The following is a 27,941-nucleotide window of genomic DNA, read 5'->3' as shown; positions in this document are numbered from 1 at the left end:
GGTAGCTTGCTTGTTGTGACGGGAGAAGCCGGAGCAGGAAGAGGGTGACTGGAGCGGGGCCTGAGACAACTTCACGGACACAACTTCGCCTCATCTCCCGGCCATGCCGCTCTTCGGCTCCAACCCCTTCGATCAGGATGTGGGTGAGTGAGACGGGGCCTTGGTATAAGGCAGCGATACTGTGTGACCATGGGATAACTGGGCACCATGTCACAATACCTGGGCACAGTGTCAGGATACCTGGGCACAGTGTCAGGATACCTGGGCACCATGTCAGGATACCTGGGCACCGTGTCACAATACTTGGGAACCATGTCAGGATACCTGGGCACAATGTCACAATACCTGGGCCCCTGGGCACAATGTCACGATACCTGGGTGCTCTCAGAGGGCGATTGATCCCAGTGTCAGGATACTTGGGTGCTCTCAGAGGGTGATTGATCACAGTTTCAGGGTGTCAGGATACCTGGGTGCTCTCAGAGGGTGATTGATCCCGGTGTCAGGATACCTGGGCGCTCTCAGAGGGTGATTGATCCCAGTCTCAGGTTGTCAGGATACCTGGGTGCTCTCAGAGGGTGATTGATCCCGGTGTCAGGATACCTGGGTGCTCTCAGAGGGCGATTGATCCCGGTGTCAGGGTGTCAGGATACCTGGGCGCTCTCAGAGGGTGATTGATCCCAGTCTCAGGTTGTCAGGATACCTGGGTGCTCTCAGAGGGTGATTGATCCCGGTGTCAGGATACTTGGGTGCTCTCAGAGGGTGATTGATCCCAGTGTCAGGATACCTGGGTGCTCTCAGAGGGCGATTGATCCCGGTGTCAGGATACTTGGGTACTCTCAGAGGGTGATTGATCCCAGTGTCAGGGTGTCAGGATACCTGGGTGCTCTCAGAGGGTGATTGATCCCAGTCTCAGGGTGTCAGGATACCTGGGTGCTCTCAGAATCAGAGGGCGATTGATCCCGGTGTCAGGATACTTGGGTGCTCTCAGAGGGTGACTGATCCCAGTGTCCCAGTGTCAGGGTGTCAGGATACCTGGGTGCCTTCAGAGGGTGATTGATCCCAGTGTCAAGGTGTCAGGATACCTGGGTGCTCTCAGAGGGTGATTGATCCAATTGTCAGGGTGTCAGGATACCTGGGTGCTCTCAGAGGGCGATTGATCCCGGTGTCAGGATACCTGGGCGCTCTCAGAGGGTGATTGATCCCAGTGTCAGGATACCTGGGTGCTCTCAGAGGGTGATTGATCCAATTGTCAGGGTGTCAGGATACCTGGGTGCTCTCAGAGGGCGATTGATCCCGGTGTCAGGATACCTGGGCGCTCTCAGAGGGTGATTGATCCCAGTCTTAGGGTGTCAGGATACCTGGGTGCTCTCAGAGGGTGATTGATCCCGGTATCAGGATACCTGGGTGCTCTAAGAGGGTGATTGATCCCAGTGTCAGGGTGTCAGGATACCTGGGTGCTCTCAGAGGGTGATTGATCCCAGTGTCAGGGTGTCAGGATACCTGGGTGCTCTCAGAGGGTGATTGATCCCAGTCTCAGGGTGTCAGGATACCTGGGCGCTCTCAGAGGGTGATTGATCCCAGTGTCAGGATACCTGGGTGCTCTCAGAGGGTGATTGATCCCAGTCTTAGGGTGTCAGGATACCTGGGTGCTCTCAGAGGGCGATTGATCCCAGTGTCAGGGTGTCAGGATACCTGGGCGCTCTCAGAGGGTGATTGATCCCAGTGTCAGGATACCTGGGTGCTCTCAGAGGGTGATTGATCCCAGTCTTAGGGTCTCAGGATACCTGGGCGCTCTCAGAGGGTGATTGATCCCAGTGTCAGGGTGTCAGGATACCTGGGTGCTCTCAGAGGGTGATTTGGTCTAAACCCTGCATGCCCCCTGGTGGTCCGATTTGCAGTGGAAACGCTCACGTGAATAAGCTGGACCATTTTATACCTTCCGAACCACACCGTTCAGTGGAAACGAGGCATTAAGGGTGATCTGGGTACTTTCAGAGGTTGATTGATGGGGCTTTGGTATAAGGCAGCAATACTGACAGACCATGGAATACCTGGGTATTCTGAGGGTGATTGGTCCCAATTTTAGGGTACCAGGATACCTGGATGCTCTCAGAATGTGATTGGTCCTAGTCTTAGGGTCTCCAGCCACATCTTGGCTGTTCGCGGCCAACTTGTTGGTTTGCGCTATTGTATAGAGAGAGTTTTAAGAAACAGTCTAAACATCATGATAACTTCAGGTCATGGTAGAAGGCATGGTGCTTGCTATAAGTCTTTGGCACCGTCCTCTGTACTTTTTAATTATGTTGATCCTTCACAGAACCGTAGCATGCCGATAATTTCCTGTCAACTATTTCCACATTATCAAGCAGTAATGGCAGTCTGAACGTGCTGGAGGCAGCTGAGCCCTACATTCTCAGCCTGTCTTAGACATACATGATGTTCAATACTGATAGATGTAGAGATGGTACAGAAATTAGTACTTACCGATGTCCTCACACTTTTTGAACCAGTGGCTGCGACGTGTTTCTGGACAAGACTCAAGATGCATTCACAATTACTTGGCATTGCATATATCATTAGTTGTGTACAAACTGTCCTCTTACCTGACATTAACTGAGCCAATTTTGCTAGTACACACTTTTTAAACGGTCACAATTAGGACACAGCTGCCCCCTGTCCAATGTTGGTAAGAAAGTAGGGCAGGAGGTTAAAAAGCCAACCACGTCTACTTTCAGCAGGGTAGGTTTGATTTAAATCACTAGTCATTAAGATTAAATTTAAATCAAGATTTGTTTGTCACGTTCATAGGCTTTTGGCCCCGCTAAGACAGTTGGGAGAGTACTGAAGTGAAATGATTAATGACTCCAGATCCCTGGTTACCTGGTGCTAGTCCCAGCAACCAAATGAACTCCTGCAATCCCTTATACACTAACACCCTAGTACACATTTACTGCTACCACCAAGACTTAATTCAGTGTCTTGGGTTACCCCACACACAGTAGAATTATAGTATCACAATCTTACTTTACTGATCAGACATATATAAATAACCTTTTAGTGACTTGTTTACCTGAGCTTTCCTCAGGAGAGTGAGCTCATAGAGAACAAAGACACAAGCTGATTAAGCAAACATTTTACATTCTTATTATATAGCTTAAACTGTTTCTTTCTAAGTGGCCAGACCCCTGGGTGGATCAGAGGGGTTTGCCCTGGCAGGTTATTGTCCACTCCATCAAACCTGTCCAGGGCACTAGTGTGGATTTACTTGAAAACACAATAGGCTTTCCAAAATGTCCCATTTACAGTATCTCTCTATAATTATGTTATCATATTCCTCCAATTCTTGTGAGTTGTTAGAGATCAAACATGCTAACGTTAAAGGACCACTATAGGCACTCAGACCACTTCAGCTCAATGAAGTGGTCTGGGTGCCAGGTCCCTCTAGTGTTAAGCCTGCAGCTGTAAAACTGCTATGTTTACAATAGGGTTAATCCAGCCTCTATTGGCTATCTTACTGACAGCCGCTAGAGGCGCTTCTGCGCTTCTCACTGTGAAAATCACAGTGAGAAGGCGCTGACGTCGGCAGAGGGAGGAGAGTTCTCCGGCGCTGGAGAAAGGTAAGTGTTTAACCCATTCAGCCCCCCTCAGCCCGGCGGGAGGGGGGCCATGAGGGTGGGGGGGGACCTAAAGACCCTATAGTGCCATGAAAACGAGTTTGAAAATAGGGGAAAAATCGTGGGAGCGTGTTATACGCCGATATCCCATAATTACTTACCTGTCCTGAAGCATGGGCCGGCTTCACAGCTTGCACCGCGGTACAGGAACTTTAATTTCATGTTCCGGTTTCCGGCGGGACTGAAAGGAAGTGTGCACTATGGGAGGGGAGGGGGAGAGAATACTATGGGGGGGGGAATACTATGGAAAGGGGGGGGGACACTATGGGATGAGGGGGGAACACTATTGGATGAGGGGGGAACACTATGGGATGGGGGGGGGAATACTATGGGAGGGGGGAAATTTCCTGGAATTTCTTTCTAAAAATGAGGTGCGTGTTATACGCCGGTGCGTGTTATACGCCGATAAATACGGTACTCCATTGACTACAACCCTCTGTTGCCTGTCACTCAGCCACTGCCTTACCCATTCAACAATATTGGAATCTAAATTTAAAGATTGCAGTTTATTGATAAGCCTTCTATGTGCAACAGTATCAAACGCCTTACTGAAATCTAGGTAAGCAATGTCTACTGCACCACCCTGATCTATTATTGTTAAGTGTAAAGACTCATTATTGCTGGTAGTTATAATCTTTAATATTTGCAACCAGACAAAGATTTCATATTTTGAATAATAACTTGTCAGATTAGTAAAACAGCTATATCAGAACTGATTTTAGTTTAATAGGTTAATCACGCATATTTGGAGAACGACTTCAATTGTTTTAACTAAAAAAATAACTTTACATAGTATACATATTCAAGTCCAAAGGAAGAGTATATTGTTTCAGACCAGCAGAAGATACCACTTCCGGTAAAAGTGAAATTGTTACTTTAACAATTTATGAATCCAAATGCTTAAGTGACTTCCACCAGATCTCTGGTGTAACTTTCTTTCTTTAAAATGTCATTAGCAAACATATATTTCTTGAATGGTTGGTTCCCTCTTAGCTCTGAAGTTTATTATAGTTGGCAGTAGAAATCGATGATTGCTGGATACCCATGTCATGGCTAACTCCTCTTTTTTAGCACTTAAGGTTTGCGAGAAAATGAGAGTGCTTGTCCATCTGTTTTTTTTGTGGTTTTTTTTAAGCGCGTCATTTAATTTTGTCAGTGATATAATTTAATTAAAATACAAATAAAAATCAGATTTTTTTTTTAAATCATAGATTTTAATCAACCATGCTTTACAGGTAATATTGTATTATAATTAAATTTTGTGTTATGATGCCAAAGTCCTCTGGCTCATTCCCAGAGTAAGAGTGAAACCATTTTCAAATCAGTCTGTCCACTCTTCACAAATATATCTGAAGTAGACATTTCTGTATTGTAGTAGATGCATTAGTTTTGTCGATGTTATGATGCCTAGACCAGGGGTAGGCAACCTTTCAGCAGCACTGTGCCGAAATAGGATTGTGATGTCCTATTTTTTAAAATTGCGGTGTACATGTTGCCATATTCTGCTTGTGTTATTTATACTTCAGTGGCTTTGTATCGTTGTATTTGTGCGTATATGAGCTACTATATTGTATGTGTTCATGAGTAGTTTGTGGTATTGTGAACCAATGATGTGGGCTGCGTATGGGGACTCCTTGTGGAATATTGTGTGTGTGTGGATGGATTCGTCACCTTGTGTGTTGGGTAGTGTTTGTATGGGTGGGGCTGTTTGGGGTATTGCATGTGTAGTTGTGTGCATGTATGTGGATTGATAGTGGTGTTGAGTTTGTGGGGATTGTGTGTTTGTTTGTGTGTGGGCTGTTCGTATTATTTGAAGTAGGGAGGGTTATTCTGCAGGTCTGTGTATATCTAGCAGTGTGGGTGGCTTCCCTGGGTTCCAGTGGGGACCAGGCCGGCCAGGTAAAAATTAATACATTGGGATATATATATATATATTTGTGTAAGGGGCAAATAGCTGTATATGGAGTAAGGATCCAGCATAAGCGTAGGATAGTATAAAGGGAGCAAGTCGGTTGTGGTGTGCCGAGACCGACGATACGGTAGGCCTGTAAATAAAGAGGGCCCACCAAGGAGTAAGAAAGTAAAGTGTTGAAGTGTGTGTGTGTGTGTGTGTGTGTGTGTGTGTGTGTGTGTATATATATATATATATACAAGCGAAGAAAAATCAGCACTCCCAGGATTTATCCAAAGTGAAATGTTATTTCTTTATTCCAACAGTCAACGTTTCAGTTCCTCTAGGGAACTTTCATCAGGACAGAATACACTGTATTCTGTCCTGATGAAAGTTCCCTAGAGGAACTGAAACGTTGACTGTTGGAATAAAGAAATAACATTTCACTTTGGATAAATCCTGGGAGTGCTGATTTTTCTTCGCTTGTATCTATTCAGTGCAATCAAGCACCGGGTCCGTATTGATGTGAGTTGGAGTGCAAGGCTTTTTTTCTTTATATATATATATATATATATATATATATATATATATATATATATATATATATAAATAATGCCTTATGAACCATTGTCAAAACTAAACTATTTATAGTTGGAAGGATATATTTTTATATACGTAATTTTATAAGATTCATCAAAAACTGCACACTGGGCCTTGAACATGGTCTTCGTCTTATTTTAATGCCAATGTGATTGCGGTCCAAATAGTTTTTTTTTTAAATTTATTAACTACTACTTTCTTTTCTTTTTAGAAAAAGCCACAAATGAATACAACACCAGTGAAGACTGGGGTCTTATTATGGACATTTGTGATAAAATTAGCAATACTCACAACGGGTAAGATGTTCTTCTCCAGAACAGAGAGTTCTTTTTATACTCCTCTTCATTTATTTTTATTCTGTTTTATTCTTTTTTTTTTTTTTTTTTACTGGATTTTGAGCATTTTGGTGTAGTATATAGAGAAGGACAGGTATGGAAGACCAGGCAAACTAGATATTGCTGCGTGTAGCGTTCTCAGTTCCCTTCAAACCTTAAAAATCAAACAATATACCGTATTTATCGGCGTATAACACGCACCGGCGTATAACACGCACCTCATTTTTAGAAAGAAATTCCAGGAAATTTCCCCCCCTCCCATAGTATTCCCCCCCCTCGTCCCATAGTATTCCCCCCTCATCCCATAGTGTTCCCCCCTCATCCCATAGTTCCCCCCCCTTTCCATAGTATTCCCCCCCCTCCCATAGTATTCTCCCCCCCTCCCCTCCCATAGTATTCTCCCCCCTCCCCTCCCATAGTATTCTCCCCCTCCCCTGCCATAGTATTCTCCCCCCCTCCCCTCCCATAGTATTCTCCCCCCCTCCCCTCCCATAGTATTCTCCCCCCCTCCCCTCCCATAGTATTCTCCCCCCCTCCTCTCCCATAGTATTCTCCCCCTCCCCTCCCATAGTATTCTCCCCCTCCCCTCCCATAGTATTCTCCCCCTCCCCTCCCATAGTATTCTCCCCCTCCCCTCCCATAGTATTCTCCCCCTCCCCTCCCATAGTATTCTCCCCCTCCCCTCCCATAGTATTCTCCCCCCCTCCCCTCCCATAGTATTCTCCCCCCTCCCATAGTATTCTCCCCCCTCCCATAGTATTTTCCCCCTCCCCTCCCATAGTATTCTCCCCCTCCCCTCCCATAGTATTCTCCCCCTCCCCTCCCATTCTCCCCTCCCCTCCCATAGTATTCTCCCCCCCTCCCATAGTGTACTTCCCCCCTCCCCTCCCCACCCATAGTGTACTTCCCCCCTCCCCTCCCCACCCATAGTGTACTTCCCCCCCTCCCCTCCCATAGTGTACTTCCCCCCCCATAGTGTACTTCCCCCCCCCCCATAGTGTACTTCTCCCCCCCCCCCTCCCATAGTGTACTTCCCCCCCCCCCCCCCTCCCCTCCCATAGTGTACTTCCCCTCCCATAATTACTTACCTGTCCTGAAGCGTGGGCCGGCTTCACAGCTTGCACCGCGGTACAGGAACTTTAATTTCATGTTTCCGGCGGGACTGAAAGGAAGTGTGCACACTATTGTGCACACTTCCTTTCAGTCCCGCCGGAAACCGGAACATGAAATTAAAGTTCCTGTACCGCGGTGCAAGCTGTGAAGCCGGCCCACGCTTCAGGACAGGTAAGTAATTATGGGATATCGGCGTATAACACGCACCCACGATTTTCCCCCTATTTTCAGGGGAGAAAAGTGCGTGTTATACGCCGATAAATACGGTAATTGGCGCCACTACAGCAGTATTATGGTGGAATAAACTTTGTTTGGCATAAGACTGATGTTGTGGCTCCATTTCGAACTTGTTTAATTTTGTATTTTTTGTATTTTTTTTTTAGAGTACAGACTGCAAAAATACTTTTGAACTCTGCTTTGCTGCTGCTCCTTGCTTATAGTGTATTATTACTTTTTGTACTGCTAGAATAAATAAGATAAAGCTAAAGTTGGTTTGGTTACATACAATACTGCTTCCATCTTTTATATATTAGAAACGTTTTCTTACTTTCTGTTAATGTCGCATTCTTAAGTGTCATTATGTGCCAAAGTCAGCACCATCCGGTACCTGGTATCATATTTCTCTTGTTTATTATTGGTAATGATAACAGGGTTATAAACCATAGATTGTTGGGACTTCTCATGTGAATTCTAATATAAGTGAAACAATAAATGGCTAGAGCAAGTATTCACACTAAGTGTGGAACACAGATGTTTAAATATACCTTGCAGGTTCTGTTTTTGTGTAAAACTTCAAATTGGGCTGAAATGATGAATTCCTCCTACGAAGAGAGGAAAAATACCACAATTCACAGAAAAAGGGGGGTAAAAAAAAGAATGTTTATTCAAGTAAAGTTACATACAGCTTGTGCATACAGAGGGAAGGGCTGGATCTGTGCTCCCACTGCATGATTGGTTTAGCAGCATGATCGAGACTTGATCTAGCACTTCCCTCTGTAAGTCCCAGCTGTATGTAACTTTACTTAAGTAAATGGTTTTTTTTATCCATTTTTCTGGGAATTGTCATTTTCCTGTCTTCATGGAGAAAACCGGCACTTGAGCCCAATATTGGACTGCAAAATACATAGTTTAACACTTTAAAAAAAATAAAATAGTATAGATTAGAAACCTTTCTGTGTTTTTTTTATTTAATTTTTTTCATTTTCCTCTAATGCTTCCAGACAATTGGCCAATTATTATTTTTACTTTTCAGAGCAAAAGATGGCCTGAAATCCATAATGAAGCGAGTCAATCATAAAGTGCCCCATGTGGCGTTGCAATCGCTTACTGTAAGTAGTGTTCTCATTGATTTCTCCCTCCTTAACATCTGTTTACATTTGTCACATGACATGTTTCTCATCTGATTGACTTCTTATTTGTCCATAGCTATTGGGGGCCTGCGTGTCAAACTGCGGAAAAGCTTTTCATTTAGAAATATGTTCCAGAGATTTTGCAAGCGAAGTGCGCGGTGTTATAAACAAGGTACTTTTCAAAGGGCAACAGATTTTTTTTTCATCATTTCCTTAATTTACATTACTCTCTCTAAAAGAGGTTTTTTTTTTGTGTTAGCGTGTGTGTATGTAAAAGGTCACATATTACAAAAGAAATAGGAAATAACACGTAAATAAATGGTAATCTTTTACTCCATGTAAATATTTTATGAAAATCTACTTTATACAACATTAAAAGTTACTGGCTCACATACTTTCAATACAAAGCAAGCTGATTGCTTAGATTAGACTCAGAGTTATTCACTAAAATGAGAATTGCCAATAATAGGAATTTAAAATGTGTATATATAGTGTGTGTGTGTGTGTGTGTGTGTGTATATATATATATATATATATATATATATCTTTTTGAATGAATATATATATATATATATATAATTACTCATTATTACCAAGCCTACTAATAAAGAAAAAGAGTGCATGTAAACAAGGATAGGACCGACTCAAGGGACAAGCAAGGGTAAAAAGTGAAATGGACCTGGGAAATCAAGAATAAGGTGATTATGACACAGTCATGATATGTGTCATATTCTTAGCTCATTGTATAACTCGAAAAATTTGAAAAAAAACATAATCTTGCCCCAGCAGGTGCATATAGAATCTGAAAAGGGGAGTTTTAGTGAATTTGCTATGTATAAAGAATCTTTTGAAAGAAAAAATTATAAACCGTAAATGTAAAAATTATTTAAAAAAAACCCAAAAACTAAGAATAATCAAGATTTGCATTCTTGCTTAGGCATGCAGAGACCCTAATTCCCTTCCATTTATGCAGCGTTTAGGCATCTGTTAACGTTGCATTAAAAAGCAATTCAGTGGGTTTTTATTTAAACCTTTTGGAGTCTGTGTCTAGTGTGTGGATCCAACAAGCCTTCCGTCTCTGAAGCTCCTGGAGCCTATCACTTCCTTGTTGTGGCTCTTTAATATGTATTCTTGTTATAGAATATAGATATGTTTTCTGGTGCGGTAGTTCAGTGATTAGTGCTCCATCTACTTTTAAAAGCTATATGTAAATGTAGATGTAGAACTAAATGTGTTCGGTCGCTTTGCAAACTATTTTATTGATCTGGTTGCTTGAGAAGCAGTACTTATTCACAGCATCACCTTTGGGAATTAATTCCTTTATGACACACAAGAAAAAACAGTTTCCCATCATGTGATCTTTATTACTTTGCTGAAACATGTTTTACCCATAACTGGTTTGAGGCAGAATATTCCCTACTTGAAGGTGATGAATCTGTCATTCTAAATTCCATAGACGTCACTTACTGAATTCTTAGCTACATATCATGTGCCTCAGGAGCAGGTAATAGGTCACAAATGGCAAAAGAAATCGGAAATATCACGTGAATAAATGGTAATCTTTTACTCCATGAAAATTAACTTTATACAACATTAAAAGTTGCTGGCTCACCCAGCAAGCTGGTTGCTTAGGAGACACAAAGTTATTCACTAAAATGAGAATTGCCAATAATTCAACAGGAATTTAAAATGTAAAACCAATATAGTCAAGTTGGAATAATGATCTATTCTAGCTTAGCTATTTTGGACTTAAATTCTGATTCTTACTTTTTTGAATTACTCTATCATTCAACCTACATTCACATCTTATTCCCGAGGAAGGGAATATGGTGCAAGATTGTAATAGGAGGCAAATAGTACTGTGTGAGTTTTTTTGAAAACCGTGTGACTCCCCTCTGTTAAAAGAACTTTCAGGCTGAAAGGACACCCCTGCATGGAAAAAATTGCATTTAGTTTGATTGGCACGTCTTTGTTTAGGAAATTAAATATTCACTTTTGTGCAGGTTGTACACAGAGTGACCCTCTTCACTGGTGCTGGGGGGATTAAGAAATTGAGATTCAAGTCCAGGATCAAATATGATTAAGATCTATAATAGATAGAAAATGTCCACACTGAACCGGCCAAAAGTAGGAATCCATCATGTTTTCCCAGACATGTATCATTGTCAAATGCTGCTGGGCAGTACATGTAAAGTGCTGCCCGACCTTATATAGATTTCCTATGCCACAAGGATGGAATCCGTGAAGCAAATTATTATACAGAGGGGAAAAAAAAACTACATATTTTAAACCAGCTTCTTAGTGAACACTTGTCATTGGTAAAGTGTCCTACTTATATATTACAAATTACCTGGCCTCTCCCCAAGCTTGGCTAAGATGCTGCAGCCTTGCCACTTCAGCTTTTGTTGGACCACAATTATCTTCACTGTCAGCAAATCACTGGCCATGTCCAAGTATCTAGTCAAAACACACTTTGTGTATATAAGAAGAACTACGAAATCCAAGTCTGATGTAAGTTCACCTTGGTTTTGGTGCTGTCCAAAAACCTCCAGCAGCATATTTTGATCCCGATCTGAAATATATACTGACTTTATATTGTAATTGTGACTGCAAGTTTGGATTAAATGCATAGTCTGTAGATCTGGGTTAATCAGCAAGAAGCTCTCCAGTCAGAATACAAGTACATGTATTCTGCTCTGCAATCACTCTTACATCTTATCACTGTGTGAACTTCAGAACTACACGGGGAGTTGCGCTCGCACAAAAACGGTAGAGCTGTTTTGGCAGATAATGATCTACAGAATCCTATATACTGCTAGGTGAACCAAGATTTCTAATTATTGTATCAGAAGAATACTTATTTCAATATTGTGTGTGTTATTATTAGCTCGTTGTTATTCATATTTTAGCATTAATATGTACAGCGTCTGTGATTTTCTCTTTTGAAACTTCTAACATTTTATTTCAGGCCCACCCAAAGGTCTGTGACAAGCTGAAAGCTTTGATGGTGGAGTGGTCAGATGAATTTCAGAAGGATCCACAGTTTAGTCTTATATCTGCCACCATAAAATCCCTGAAGGAAGAAGGTGTCTCTTTTCCGACTTCAGGTTCTCAGGTAGGATTGCATGCAATGCATGACAGCCATAATTCTGTGGCTCAGAGATGTGTGCTAAAGACACATTTTTCCAATTTAGTTGTTGTGACATAGTATTTGAAATGCCCTGGTTACATTGTGCAGCAGTGACGGTCAGCATCTCCATACTCTGTATTGATTCAATGCATTATTGGCACAAAGATACCGAACTTGGGCAGGGCCGGCCACGAGGAGACCCGCATAGCGCTGAAAAAAAATGTGTAAACTGCCTTTTTCACCAGGGAAGTGGCAAAGGGGGCCAGACACCTAAGATGTGTTTTACACCTATAGGGTCAGAAATACATGTTTGTATTTGTAGACACTATAGTATCCCTTTAATCCTAAAAGACTCCAAATCTTGTCCAGTGACCTCCTCTTTCATTAGGAAACGTCTTAGATGTTGTGCACAATTCTGGTTCCTCTAAATCATCCCATTAGAGAAACACTGAGCATGTTAGCATGATGAGTTTCATGGGTTCTCCTCATCCTAGTTCTTCTAATTAAAAGATAAGCTGCAAAATGAGTATAGAAGTGTTGCTTGTTGGCTTGAATAAGCTCTTAATGCTCATTGGATTATGGGAAGTTATTTGTGTCTTACTAACTCACTTGCACTTACTGTTGAAAAGGAGTGCAGGAGGTTTTGAAGCTGTAAAATTGCTTTCCCTTCAAAGAGCTATGCTCCAAGCATCATGAAATACTGGATACTTTATGCTTGATGTTGCGTGATATATTATTGTACTTTTATCATTTGGGGTGCACTTTGCTCAGTTCATGTACAAAGCAGAAAAACAATAGGTGCATAGCTGTTGGCAGAGGTAGAGAAAACGTGAACTGAAGTTTTGTGGTATAGGTTAGAGCAGGCTTCCCCAATCTCCGGCCCTCCAGATGTTGCTGAACTACAACTCCCATGATTCTATGTGTGAAATCGATAGGCTGAGAATCATGGGAGTTGTAGTTCAGCAACATCTGGAGGGCTGGAATTTAGGGAAGCCTGGGTTAGAGTATAGGACATAGAAGTCCTTCATACAACAAGAGGGATTCCTGAACAAACAAAGAATAAATGGCCTATTCTGTGCATGGGCTGATCTTAAAGCGGCACTGTCATGCCGAGCTTACCTTTTCCCAGTAGATTCCTCTTCTCTACCTCTGTCAGGATCTGTTCTTCATTTCTTCCTATCTGCTCTAGTTTTCTTTAAAACATAAGACAAAGTAGAAACTATTTTGTCTTACGGTGGTTTCGTACGCTTGACCAGCGGAGGAACAAAGTGTGCTCCGTTTCCAGTGGTCAAAGCAATTTTCCCACAATTCTTACCTTTGCTCTGTGATCTTGCAATGCTTCCTGTCAGTATTCCTGAACGTCCTGTCACGCCGGTGAAACTACCAAATTTCGTCCTAACAGAATGAGAACAGTTTGTTCATTCATGTTAGGACGACATTCGGTACTTTTAGGTCGGTTCGAAATTTCATTCTAATGAATGAAATTCTGATCTGATTCGTGCCGCGTCTTGCAGCCGCTTAGTAGATAACTTCCTAATTCCCACGGTATTAGGGAGTTATTCACCAAAATGCTGAAAGACCCCCACCCCCCCCACCCCCATTTTCATTTAGGGCTCCCACCTGCCGCTCATGGGTGGGGTGGTGGCCTTATTGTAATTTAGGGCCCAATCTACCGCTCAGAGGTGATGGGTGGTGGCTAAGGGGGTCCCTATTTCCCCCGTTTACTTTTATAGCCTTTATAACACTGTCCCCCCGCTAGTTAATAGATGGGGTCATTTGTTGGGGGAGGGGCTTAGGAAGTGGAGGGGGGCTTAGAAAGTGGTGGGGAGCACTGCTCCCTGACGCTTTTATTTTTGCATATTACAAGGAGGGAGCTCTGCGACGGTAGCTCCCTCCTTGTAATAAACCAAACGAAGAGATCTTCTTTTGTTTGTTTGAAATGTCTATTCATTTATCCGTCTTTCTGACAAATGAATGACAAATAGATGAAATTCCCATTCGAATGCCCAAGTGTTTAACTGGGCATGCACAGGAATTTCGCAGCGCTATCTAGTGTGGGCAGATGACTTGTCCCACAGGGACTTCATATACCCACACAAAGATGGCGGTGCCCAGGACCTAGGTTCGAGCACAAAATAAGGATGCAAAAATAGGTAAGGGGGGCATAGGGGCATTTGGGTATGACTAGGGGAACAATTAGATGTAGTGGAGCCGGGAGGGGGTTAAAAAAAAAAATCGTGATTCGGCCATGACAGTGCCGCTATAAGTGCACTTCTAAGAAGTAATTACTTGCATAATTACACGTTAATTAACTTATTTGTTGATCTTTTTATTTCAGAGTGCATCAAATACTCCTAAAAATGGTGCAGTACCTGTAAAAAACAAAGAGGATGAAGATATTGCTAAAGGTATGTGTACTCTGTCTATAGATTTTATTCTAATGGATCAGATTTTTTTTTTTTTCTTTCGACTTCAAATAAACCGTTAAGTTAAAATATGAAGCAGCGTTGCAACAGAAACAAGCTATGCCTATAAATGGAAATAAACTGGATAGGTACTTTATAGGGTGGACTTCTTCAGCATTTGGGTAAGATATGTTCAGTTCAGGTTTCCTCCTAAGGAACATTCGGTAGTTATGTTGTGGTCCTATCTGTATTGCAGTTACAATCCTTAGCATTTTCATTAATGGTGCATTATAGGCACCATAACCCCTACAGAGTGTTATATATATATATATATATATATATATATATATATATATATATATATATATATATATTGGCTATGGTGCCATATGTCCCCTGGCACTGTCCTGTGGTAATGAATAAAACTGTTTTTCCAAAGGTTTTACTCTTAACTGAGTCCCCCAGGCACTCCCAGTCATTTTGTCTGTCTGTGATAATGGGAGGGTTGTCGGTGTCACAATTAGGACAAAATGTATAGTACAAAAATGAGATGAAAACCTTTGCTTTAGCAATGTCACAGAAGGACTACAGGTGGCCATGGGACCCAGGTAAGTTTCAAACAGTTACAAAAACAGTTTGATTAACTCTGTGGGGTGCACCACGGGAGCCACTAATATTGGCTAGTGGACAGTGAAGCTATCTCTTCCCATGAATTTTAATGCTCTGTTAACTTATCCCCATATTTAACAAATGCCTTTGTGAGGTGTGAAACATAAAGTGAAATGTGCGGAATTCAAACCACTGCATTTACCTCTACACTGTAACAGAGCACCCCCATCCTTAACCTTTAGCAATCGCTGCTATTAGTTCTGCCCTTAAATACAGAAACCCATCGTTTGCGCCTGTCAGTCAGCATAAAGAGTACGTAGGGACAGGAGGAATAATCAAGAAACAAGGTTTCTGTATCTTCCAATTCAATGTATACTTTGGGTGGACTTGGACTGGATTGTAATGTAATTTGCTAAAACTTTAATTGTTTATTGAAAATTTGGTTGTCAACCTGCCACAGTTCATAATTTTAGTAAATTTCCGCACCGGAAATTCAGAAAGCTTAAAGTTCATTTTTGCTTTTAAATAACAGCAATTGAATTGTCATTGCAAGAGCATAAGCCGACAGAGACGAAATCTCTGTATCCATCTGTGGAATCCCAGCCTGACAGTCAGAAGATGCCAAGAAAGGTCCGGGCGCTGTATGATTTTGAAGCTGTTGAAGACAATGAATTGACATTTAAAAGTGGAGAAGTCATCATTGTTTTGGATGATAGGTATGAAGTTTTTAATGGATTTATCCTGTACCGTGCCTCTCTTTTTATTACGATTGATTTCCTTTGTTCAGTATTATAAAATACAGTCCTTGTTTAAACAAAGGGTAGGTGTTTAGCAAAATTGAAAAAATTCATATTCAATCTCTAAAGCAAATCTGTTATGACACATAACGCTTTTAACCCCTTAAGGACCAAACTTCTGGAATAAAAGGGAATCATGACATGTCACACATGACCTGTGTCCTTAAGGGGTTAAAGCAATACACATATAATTTATCCTAACTATTTTTCGGTGGGCTTTATACTAAGGTTACACCTATCCCGCTTTGCTCTGTTTCTTCACTGACGCAAGTGGTCCTGCTTAGGAAAACTTCTGTCAATCATTCTCGGTGACGCCAACCCACTGGCTTCATTGCTAACGCATCTGTGTCAGAAAGGAGTGATATTTGTCACTCCATTTCTATATTCCGCTTGCAAGGTTTGGGAATAGTCACAGAAACTGTAGAAAGGACAATTTTCGTTGTAAATGAACATAATCTGTCTCTCAGTTTTAAAGCATACATATAAGTGTCTATCTCCAGGCTTGCCCTTTAAGGCTATTTTAAGTTCTCTTTGGTCGGATGTGTGGTTATTAATGTATAAATGGATAATGCCACCTGACTGCGCAATTTTTATTTGCCCAGCAATTGTGCTTTCAACTTTCCTGAATGGGCTTTGATCAGATAAACTGTGCTTTTAAATAAGGAACTTAAGGATAGTCTCTCCCACAAAGCAAGGGTAAGCCAGGAGATAATACATGCATCGCAAAATAATACACACACAAGCTACAATAAATGGAATATGTCATTTTAAAGAATGTGCAACATGTTCCTTTACTTCTCCATGTAATTATAGAGAATATATCCTGTCTCTTTTAAAAGGATGCTATAGTCACCAAAACACCTTAAGCCTAATGAAGCAGTTTTTGTGTATAGATCATGCCTCTCAAGTTTTATTGTTCAATTAATTGCCATTTACGAGTTAAAACACTTTTGTTTCTGTTTATGCAGCCCCAGACACATCTCCCCTGGCTGTGACTGACACAGCCTGCATGAAAACAGAATAGTATAATTTTTAATCAGTTGTTAACTTACTTTAAAACGTATCTCATACTCTGTGAATTGAAGTTTAATTACATACAGGGGGCTCCTGAAGGGTCTAGCAAGCTATTAACAGAGCAGGAGATAAGTTCTAAATTAAACAGAATTTGCAATAAAGGAAGTATAAACATTAGATGACTCTTTAAAATGAAGTGTTTAAGAAGGCTGTGCATGTCTCATGCAGGGAGGGGTGACTAGGGCTGTATAAAAAGTGATTTAACATAAAGTAATTTATTTAAAGTTTAGCATCTATTGAAATGGTACCAGTTAGTTGTATGTTTTTTTTTTTTAAATTTCTTAACAGTGACACTAACTGGTGGAAAGGTGAAAATCACAGAGGCATAGGACTTTTCCCATCAAATTTTGTGTCTTCAATTTTAAATGTTGAACCTGAAGCAGGTATGTGCCTATATTTTTGTGGTGTATTTTTATTGTTTATTACATGCAATTTGTGTAATGTTGGCACATTTACTAACCTATAGAAACCAACGATGATGAGAACATACTAGAATTCCTTGGTAGTTTCAGTAAAGCATGGTTCTAGAAATCCCACGGTGCATTTTGCGGCCGTGTGTTAGCAGCTATGGTGTCATAGGTAATCCTTGAATTATAGCTTAGTAGGGTTTCAACTGCACTATTTCCATTGCAGCTTTGGTTCTAGCAAGGTCAATTCACCCTCTAGTTCTTCTGAGGTCAATTGAATGATAGCAGTAAGATCCCAGGATGTGCTTGGAATCTCAATGTACCTTCCTAGTGAAATATTTTGATTCTATAATGAGTAATTTTGTAATATTTTTTTTTTATTGCCCCAACTCTTTTTAGTTTGAGAAGTATGCATATTGTTATTATATGCAACTCCAACTCCCCTTGACAGGGCTTCTTTACTTTTTATTAAAATCCTCCCATTTGTATCCAGGTTTGTTTTTAATGTAACAAACAGAAGTATCTGCCTCCTAAATCTGCGTTGGTTACATTAACAGTTAAACAATATCTAACAGATGGCAGCACCATTTCCTGTTTTCTCAGTTCCTGGAACAGTAAATGTTAATTGATGTCACGTTAATGAGCTGTGTTTATGACGATAATAGTTGCCATATTTTTCATGATATCTGTCTTTGCAGATAAGGATATTACTATGTTCTTCTGCTTTTTAATATGTTATAAATTCTCTCTGGCAAAAATGAGACTGACATTTGGATTCAAACATATCGGGCCACCACACAGTACTTCCCTTATTGAATATTTATTATTATTATTATTATTATTATTTATATAGCGCCATCAAAATTCCGTAGCGCTGTACAATGGGGTAGTTGTCCTCTTCCTGAGACTTTTCTCAGTGCTTAGTAAGGCAGGCAGTTGCAGGGGAGCACTTAAATCGGAAATATTTCAAATTGAACTGACCTTGTTGCCATTTAAGACCTTTAAGTGTTTGTGTTCCAAATTTTTTTTTTTTATAGAATGGATCCACAACTGTCTTAAAATATTGGTCATTGCGGAAACACTGACTTGCTCATGTAGCACCAAATCTGTGTGTATCAAGGAAGAATTGGCCTTAGGTTGTGTGTTCTAAAACCATGAAGCCCTGGGGTTGAAGTATAAAATGATAGTCCTGGTGAAACCAAGAAAAATGTGATGTCACTAGGTGTGGATGACCACCTATAAACACCTATGTTTCTAGCTTAGGGGTAGAAAAACATTAACTAGCAGAGAGTATTGTGCTAGTCCAAAGGAGCAATGAAATTTGCAACTTTGGTGATTTAAATGTCCTCCCATACAAAGAAAATGTAGTAAATGCAGTAGTTTAAATATGACTGGATGCAGGCTACCCTTGGTCCGGGCTACCTTTGGTAGGCCATGTTGAAGGTGCACTAGGCTGCAACCTTCCAAAGTGTTTTACAAAGGTGCACTTGCTAATACTGCTAATTTGATAATATAATGAGGGTACAGCCCTGTGTTTATAAAAAGAAAACACAATCACTTTCATTATATCACACGATCACTTGTTTCTCAATTAATTTAGTATATTTTTTAATTTCTACAGCAGTTGTTGAAAAAAGTGCTGTCTTTGAAGAAATCCCAGAACCCACCACAACAGCTGAACCTGAACCAGTATTCATTGATGAAGTAAGTAAAGGGAAGAGATTTGCAATGACTTACTAATGGCTGTGCAAACCTGTTGTGCAAGTTAGGATCAGATTCTTAAAATAATGAAATAAAACTTTCACTTCTGACTTTTTGGGGCGAGGTTTCATGATTCTAAGATAAGGGCAAGTTACTCGTCCAGGTCCGCATTTTAAATTGCCTGTGGCATAGCATTTCATCACAGGTGAAACTCTCTAGATTGTCACTGCATCCGATATCTGGTTCAGTGACTTCATAACTCTTGGAAGTGAAAATTAGAATAGCTTATCAATGATCCTGCACTAGGATGTCCGTGATGAGAAAAAAATGTCTGAAAAAGATTACTGCCTTCACAGTTTGTCTACGCAGCCAAACGTCAATCCCCTACACTGATACTAATAGGTTATAGATACTAAACACACTTGGGTTATGACAATGCCTCGTCTGACCTGATGCTGCTTGCTTTGGTTTTGTTTTATTTATTGTAGATGTCTTTCAAATGTTTTTATAGGAGAAAATGAATCACGCATTGCAGTTACTCCAGAGCATTGATCCCACCGACCCCAAGCCTGATTCTGCTGATCTACTGGATTTAGAGGGTACTGGATGAATGCATGTGTTTTATTTCAGCAAATGCTGGCAGGAGCTGAGGCTTCCCACTGTATATATTGTTGGACCTCTGTAATAAGGCTTGCAATACGAAGCCTTTGTTTTTTCAGTAATAACTTCAAACCTGCTTTATAAGCCCATTGTACAGCGCTACGGAATCTGATGGCGCTATATAAATAATACTAAGTCTTTCTTTTAAAGCTGGAACTAAGTGTCCACTATGTAAGTATTAAACAGCTGCTCAGCCCATTAAATTGCTTTTGGAACAGTGTGATAGCTGCACAGCGCAATGTCAGTGTACTTCTGTTTTAAGGATATTTCTTTGATGTAAAAGTGGTATATTTTTGTTTCCTGTGCTAGTTTCAAGGCACACTTTTCTTAAAGGCCAGGTGTTACAATGAACTGTTGTGTGAACACAACTGTAAAAGTGTTTTAAACATTCTATTCAGTGGTGTAATGGTTCCCCTTTATGTTACTGTTCCAGAATGGCCTTATCTCACCTTTTGTCCCACTTCCAACCCATCTTATAGCATGTAAACTGTTGAGCTATGTCTTCATCTCTTATGCAAAATGTTTATTTTTTTTTAATTAATCTACTAAATCATAGAATAGTATTGTAATCCAAGTGCTAGAAATCAAAGCCTATTGTCCTATCACTACAGTCACTTCGCTTATGCTAGAGGTCACCGATGTAATTTTGTCCCACTCTTACAAATTAAATTATTTGTGTTATAACCTAGTACGTATTTAAGGCATGAAATTAGAGAATCGCCTGATTCCTCGTGTTTATTTGAAATGCTAGAGAATACAACATCGGTCATTACTCCAGAAAAAAAGTAATGCAAACCATTCTTTTATTTTTGCAGACGTCTGCCAGCAAATGGGTCCAATGATCGATGACAGATTAGAAGAAATTGACAGGTGAGTCCAGAGAATACAAGCTTAATCTACTTGGCACAATGGCTGGCATTTGCTTGTGCCAAGTTTGCCATGAAATTGGTAAAAATTCCCCAAACCCCATCAGCTATTAGTTTCTTAAACAATGGTCTAATATGGAACACTGTTCCATGCATCCTGTGCATATCCTCGCTAGTCAGTTTGTTCAGTTGATATGTCTGTAAACAAATAAAAGCTTTTAAATGCATTGCTCATATTTATTCTTTGTGAATTTTAAAGTGTGTGTATATATATATGATATGTCTCTTGTTTTGTTTCTCCCAACTAGGAAGCATTCTGAACTCTCAGAGCTAAATGTGAAGGTTCTTGAAGCATTAGAGTTATACAATAAACTAGTGAATGAAGCTCCAATGTATTCAGTATACAGTAAGCCACCTCCACAAACTCATTATAACCCACCATCCCTTGGAGTTTCCATGCAGGTTCGTACTTGTCTGTCAAATGTTTTGTATTTCAACATTTATAACTGACTGAGCAGCCAAACATGAGTCATTTATGAAAATAGCAGTTCGCTCTTGTGCTTGGCAAGGTTACTAACCAAATCCTATTAGAGGCTATGCCAGTAGGCAGTTTGAACTTGGCCAGACAAGTTGTAATAAAATGCATTTTAAAGCGTATAGTTCAGGGCCATGGTCATGCATCACCAGAACAGGACTTCAAAAGAGCGAATTTTACAAATCCCCAGGGGAAGAAATAATCTGAAGCAAAGAATCACATTTTTCAATACTAAGGTTTATTGTGGATTTGGGTTTCCTGGAGAAATCACCAAACCTTTTCATGACTGTTATTAACACCCTAACTCCTTCATCTTATTGTAGTGCTTAAGGGCTATGAGACTATGAGAGAAGTCCCTCTAGTTTCTATTAAATTGTTTTACAGGGTCCCCAGCATTCTCTAGTCCCCCTCCCTCATAAAGATTCATCATGAGAAATTTACCTCCTTATGTCTCCAAAATAAAGCTATGAGCACTGGGTTATAAAAAAAATTGGTTGTTCTTTAATACAGGTTAAACTCAACAGAAGGAATTCACCCATAGATTTCTAACACCATAACCACTGGCATGATAATAGTGGTTATGGTACTTGGAATGTCCCTCTTTATGTGGCCTGCTAATCTTCACTTTTACTCTGTGTATTTTTATGGGCATGCTTATGTATACATGTATATTCTAATTTGAGAAGAAAATCATGCATGCTCCCCAATCAAACAATATAATTGTGAGTGTTATCTGTTATCCAGCTTATTTAATGTAGCACAGTACTTGGCCCCTGCATGGGATTCAAGTTTTGGATCCTCTTTGGGCAAGCACATTTTATTTATTCGGCTCCAGTTAACTGTGTACAATCAACTTATTGTAGCAGCACTGCCTTCTCAATGCAGTCAATAGTACCTTGATACTGCAGTGTTTCTAATGAATGTGTTTAATGCAATGTATTTTAGAATGTACTATTTTTTTATTTTATTTTTTTACAAATGAGGTATAGGTCCTTAAAAGGACACTATAGTCACCAGATCAACTACAGCTTAATGTAGTTGTTTTGGTGTCTATGGCCTGCCCCTGTAGTCTTTCTAATGTAAACATTGCCTTTACAGAGAAAAGGCAGTGTTTACATTGCTGCCTAGTAACACCTCTAGAAGCAGTTCTTCAGAGGGCCACTAGATGTGCTTCCTATCTTAGTGCTGCACAGAGGGCAGTACCGGCGTTCACCGTTTCGCGATTCCCATAGAGATGCCTTGATTCAATGTATCTCTATGGGGAGATGATGATGGGATTAGCTGATAAAGTCAAAGTGGATGATCTCGGCCATGGAGGCAGAGCAAGGTGGGACAAGCTGTGGTGAGACAGGATTGGTGCTTATGAAAGGTGAGTAAGAACACCTTTTAATGTATAGAGGGGGACCATGGACCTACGTAGTTCTTTTAACATGATAGTATCAAGAATACATGTTTGTGTTCCTGACACTATACTGTTCCTTTCAGCTAAATTTATAATGGAAGAATGGGGTCCCTTTGATTTTTTTCTGTATATTAAAGGACCGCTATAGTGCCAGGAAAACATACTCGTTTTCCTGGCACTATAGTGCCCTGAGGGTGCCCCCACCCTCAGGGTCCCCCTCCCGCCCGGCTCTGGAAAGGGGAAAAGGGGTAAAACTTACCTTTTTCCAGCACTGGGCGGGGAGCTCTCTGCCTCCGATCCTCCTCCGTTCCGCCCCGTCGGCTGAATGCGCACGCGCGGCAAGAACTGCGCGCGCATTCAGCCGGTCGCATAGCAAAGCATTTACAATGCTTTCCTATGGACGCATGCGTGCTCTCACTGTGATTTTCACAGTGAGAATCACGCAAGCGCCTCTAGCAACAGTCAGTGAGACAGCCACTAGAGGCTTTGGGGGAAGGCTTAACCCATTTATAAACATAGCAGTTTCTCTGAAACAGCTATGTTCATAAAAAAAATGGGTTAACCCTAGCTGGACCTGGCACCCAGACCACTTCATTAAGCTGAAGTGGTCTGGGTGCCTAGAGTGGTCCTTTAAATTTAGCTCCTTGTCAAAAATGCTTAGTTTGTCTTGTCTGTGTTGTGGAATCCAAATTACATAGGAAAAAATCTCACTGTAACAGAACTTACCTGTTGGTATTTCTCAGATTGCATTTAACATTTATAGCTAGGAAGCGTGAACACAAACTTGACATACCAACTGCTGTCTCCCTTTACCAGTCTAATTATCACATCTATTTATAACTCTAATTCTGTGGTTATATATAATCCGAGACGTTCGTTAAAAAAGGACCCTCAGACTTTCTCACCATTTAACAGGTTTATTAATATTTTTTTCACTTTATCGGAGTGTTCACTGCAACCAAGTGTTTAAATAGTACACAGCCTGAAACCCTTTCTTTAAAGGAAAATTCTCCCTTTCCAGGACATTGTGGCATACATTCAGAACTAGTTTATAGGAGCAGCGACGTAAAATAAACCTATTTTAGATATAGTAAGAACAGTAGGTTACTCGACAAAGATTACATATGAGTTGCAATATTGTAAAAAGATTGAAACAGACTTTGGTTAGGAAGAATAGACTATCCTAAAACGGCATAGAATTGCGAAAATAAATGCTATAGGTGTTTTCTCGTTTAAGAGAAACAACAGCAAGACATCTCAAGGTGCATAAAATCTATATCTGTGGCGGCAGAATATGCACTGCTTGCAGTATGGAGCATACATATCCCCAGGATTAAGTAAGAGCACTGAGACATTAATCCAGCATCTTCTTCAGAGGAAATGAGGAACCCTTGGGTTGTAACAGAAATATCCCATCACCATAAAATGTGACATAATAATTAGAGAAATCTATAACACAAACAAGAAAACTAGTAGGGGATCCAGTTAATCATGACGCTACAAGGATACATAGGTTAAATTTATGTACAGGCTGGATTTTTTTTTTCTGGACGGGTCGTCACAACAGATTCTAGAGAGAACTGTGTGCAGCTTCTTGCAGGCCCAAAGTGACGATAGTCTTGGGAATTACCCAGAAGTATTAAGTCAGAGTTGGCCTATATCAGTGTTAACCAATGGCAGTAGTTAAGTCACCATCGGTATGGGAATCAATTGTGCCCTGATGGTAATTTGTTTAACAGACTGTCTCCATCTTAAGGCATGTCTAATAAGGAAAGAAGAAGAAAGTGGATTCCATACTGCTCTCATGAATAAAACCTGGGCGATACAGAGGGTAACACCTCTGGGAAAATCTCTCTGTGCTCCATATAACTTTAGACAAAATGCACAATGCAAAGTTGAATATTTTTTAGAGTTTTGGTGGAAGCAATAAGGTGAAAGTCTCGAATTGGTAGTTACTCGGTACTGGCATCATATAAAACGCCATTCACATGCCAGGGTCCTCCTGTGACCATCGTACTTAGCTGCCATCTTAGATGAACAATCCGCCTGTGCCTTTTACATCTGTGATGGAATGGATGCCAGAGATGCCTTATTACCCTGCGCGCTTTTCCCTCCAATTTGTGTATTTCCTCACAGATTACTTTAATGTCCAATATAAATTTTGCCCCAGATATCTTGTTATAGCATCTTAATGTCCGGTTTTGTTGCTGTGAGAAGACTGGGTACTGAGTCCTTTAATGGGAATTGTATTCATCAAGCTTAGTCGATTCTCATCTGAGGTGAGTGAGCTGGATTCATTATAAGCAGCAGGCTCCGAAAGGGCAATTCCTCCGAATAGACCTCAGGAGCAAGCCGCCTACATCTCTTGTTCCCAGCATTTAAATTCTTCTTTTTTATTCCTTAGATTTTCTCCACATGTTTTGATATTCCATAACTACAGGGAATATTCAGTTTCTGCATATTCTATAAAGCAAGCACAGAGCTCACAGAATGTGTCACTGCTCGCACGGATGGCTGGCTCTTCCTCCATTATAAGTGATTTTCAGCATCATCTCAAGACACGGTTTCCCTTTAAAAACAGACTAACAGTTTGAAATATTACAAAAAGCCTTCAGTACGAACTCTAGTGACACAGAATCCTCCCTTTTACCCTCTCTCCCTTTATTTGATGTTTCTTTTCAGAGATCCTTGCTAAGAAACCTATCTTTAGGGCTAAAAATAGTTATAAAGAGAACGCAAGAAAGATCAGTTTGATTCAGTTATTTTATTGTATTATTACTATAAAGAAAAGAAAGTGTCATAAGGGTATTGTTAAATTGCCAGAATGTGTTTTGTTCTTATTACCACTTAAATATTGACCCATGACACTGACTGCTGGAGTACAGAATGATAGCAAAAGGGTTTTACTTAACACCTGAAATCAAAGGAGTGTGAAAGAGCTTTTCCCTGTACAATGTGTTTTACGACATTTCTGTTTGTATTAACTTGTATCTTTTGTGTGATATGTTTACAAAGTCATTAAAGGTACACTCTAAGCACCATAACCTCTACAATATATTTTAAGGTTATGATGCAAGAAGTGCTTGGGTGATGTTTTCCTGTTTTGACAAAAGCCTTTGCTATGTTGGTACCCAAAGCCTCCCCACTCAGATAATGCTAACGGATGACTTTTACATCATCCATTCAAAGCCATGGAACCTTGGACAGCAGTGTTAGGCTTGGTGGTGGGTTTTCAAACTGATTGAAAATTATTTGAATATTAGACTCTAAACATCACAACAACTATTTGCTATTTTGATTAGTGCAAGGCGCCTTTGTGTGTCTTTCCCTTTTTTATCAGCAGGGGGAAATAAGCATATATTTTGGTATAACTTCCATTTTATAGACTGGTACAATGATAATAAAAAAAAAAAAGTTAGAATCAATTTCATATAAAGCCTATAATTAAGCAATATTTCATTTAAAACATGTAAAGTGCTTTGCTCCTACCCCTTCAGTATGTGTTGTACAATTAACTTATAATTTATATATCACCAATAAATTCTACAGCACCTTACAATTGTAGAAGTGAAAGTATACCATAGTATGTTAATCTGACTTTGCATTTACCCTCCTTAGGGCTATCATGGACAACCACAGGGTGGCAACTATATGGTCCAGGGCATGCACCAGATTCAGCCACCATCACATTCCCAAGGATACATGAACACTGATCAGATTGGTCCACTGCGATCTCTGCCACCAAATATGAACTCCACTGTAAATACACAAACTGCTCAAACATCATACATGAGGTAACTATGAAGCAATTCTCTTCCTTGTATTTTCGGAGCTGATTTTATAAGATCAAGTGTGTGTGTAGTGAATGAAGCAAACTTTGTAGAAGACATTTAGGGGAAGCCCTGATATTTCTCAGGAAATAAAGTAGGGTTAAAAAGATTGTTTTACTGAGGAAGTGGGACCTAGATTTCTTCTTCTACAGACTAGCTTGAGGGAAAAATAAAGACTTGTGTACAATAGACTTGTTTTAAAGCACTTTAAGTGTGTATTAACGTTTATTTGTTTTCCCCCTCCCAGCACTGGACATGACGGCGTGGCAAATCCTCCATATTTAAACCAGAACTCAGGACATCAGTCAAACGCGGGAGCATACGGCCAACCAATTGGAATGTCAGCAGACATGCCTGCTTATCAGAACACTACAGCTTCCATGCCACATGTGTCTGGCTATTCAGTAGCAGGCCCCCTGCATTCTATTTCCCAACAACCCCCAAATTACTACCAGCAACCTCTGCTTTGAAACAAAATTTCATAGACCTATGTGAAGCAATCCTCAAGTTGCTCTCATATCACCAGATTATTGGTAATTAGATACAATAGGAGCATTTCCTATAAAATCGGACCACACACACACACAAATCTAAGATTCCAACAATACAACTGATGCGAGTTTCCCCTTCATTTTTTGTGTATCGTTATGTGTTTTTTTTTCTTCTTCTTCTGGTTTCAAGCTGTTTTCTTTACAAATAGCTTGATAGGTTATCACCTCCAGCTGCAAAGGCTTGTAAGGTAATTAACGGAACCTGGTTTGGGCCGACTGGCTGCTTCATGTCAAATGCCTAAATATAGAAAAGCTGTTAAGTCTTATTTTATGCAGGTGAAATGAAGCCATTCTACTTTTGCATTGATCTCTCCACGTACGTCATGCAGTCTTTGTAATTATGCTAATTTAAGCTTAGCTATTTCGATTTTTTTTTTTCTTTTACCCGTGAGGCTTATTGTACAGAGTTGACATTTTAAAAACACATCAAGTGCATTAGACTATTAACTTAGTTTCAGTGTTAAAGTGAAACAAGCAAAAAAACAATATATATATATATATTGGGCTAACGGAATTTCTAGCAAATATATGAATATCTAGCTTTAAATCTGGTAGGCTATTTTGTTTAACTGAGTGAGCTTGATTAAAAATATTGTAAAGTCATTAAGAGTTAGCTTGGTTTCTAGAGTTGTTTTTTTTTTGTTTTTTTTTTAACACCAGAAATGGACCAAATAAACGCCCACTTAGATTAAAGTATGACTTTGTTATTCTTGCAATCCCTTTATTTCATATCAATGTTACCTTGTTATCATGCTTTTGATAGCATGAGCTGCTGTTATGGACTTTTTTTCCCCTCAATATAGTCAGCCTTTGGTCCACAAGTGCAACAATGAAAATATTTACTGAAGAAACGAACAATGATACAAGTTCTCCTTTCCAAACAGGGCTACGTTTAAACATACTTTACTGTATATGTTGTATGTCCCAGAAGCCCCCATTTATTTAATAGCCTGAACGCTATTGACATTGGGCCACCTCAGATATGATGTTGAGCATCACTTTTCCTCAATTT

The 27,941-nt window shown here is 40.2% G+C and overlaps 1 protein-coding gene across 2 annotated transcripts; it reads left to right on the top strand.

The window, feature by feature from the left end:
* Positions 1-27,401, top strand: STAM2 (signal transducing adaptor molecule 2). Of its 2 annotated transcripts, none has more exons than XM_063429460.1 (14): positions 1-143; positions 6,377-6,461; positions 8,866-8,941; positions 9,039-9,134; positions 11,931-12,077; positions 14,431-14,500; positions 15,639-15,822; positions 17,266-17,360; positions 19,009-19,088; positions 19,597-19,684; positions 20,561-20,615; positions 20,920-21,073; positions 26,167-26,342; positions 26,626-27,401. In XM_063429460.1, exons 1-14 carry the CDS (start codon positions 104-106, stop codon positions 26,846-26,848), a joined length of 1,569 nt encoding a protein of 522 aa, XP_063285530.1. In that variant the 5' UTR covers positions 1-103; the 3' UTR covers positions 26,849-27,401. The 2 variants fall into 2 exon arrangements, with proteins under 2 accessions (XP_063285530.1, XP_063285529.1); XM_063429459.1 differs by having other exon boundaries at positions 19,006-19,088.
* The last annotated feature ends 540 nt before the right edge of the window (positions 27,402-27,941 follow it).

Source organism: Pelobates fuscus, chromosome 8 (assembly GCF_036172605.1).
Source record: "Pelobates fuscus isolate aPelFus1 chromosome 8, aPelFus1.pri, whole genome shotgun sequence".
Classification (NCBI taxonomy): domain Eukaryota; kingdom Metazoa; phylum Chordata; class Amphibia; order Anura; family Pelobatidae; genus Pelobates; species Pelobates fuscus.
This window is presented reverse-complemented; position numbering and strand designations above follow the sequence as displayed.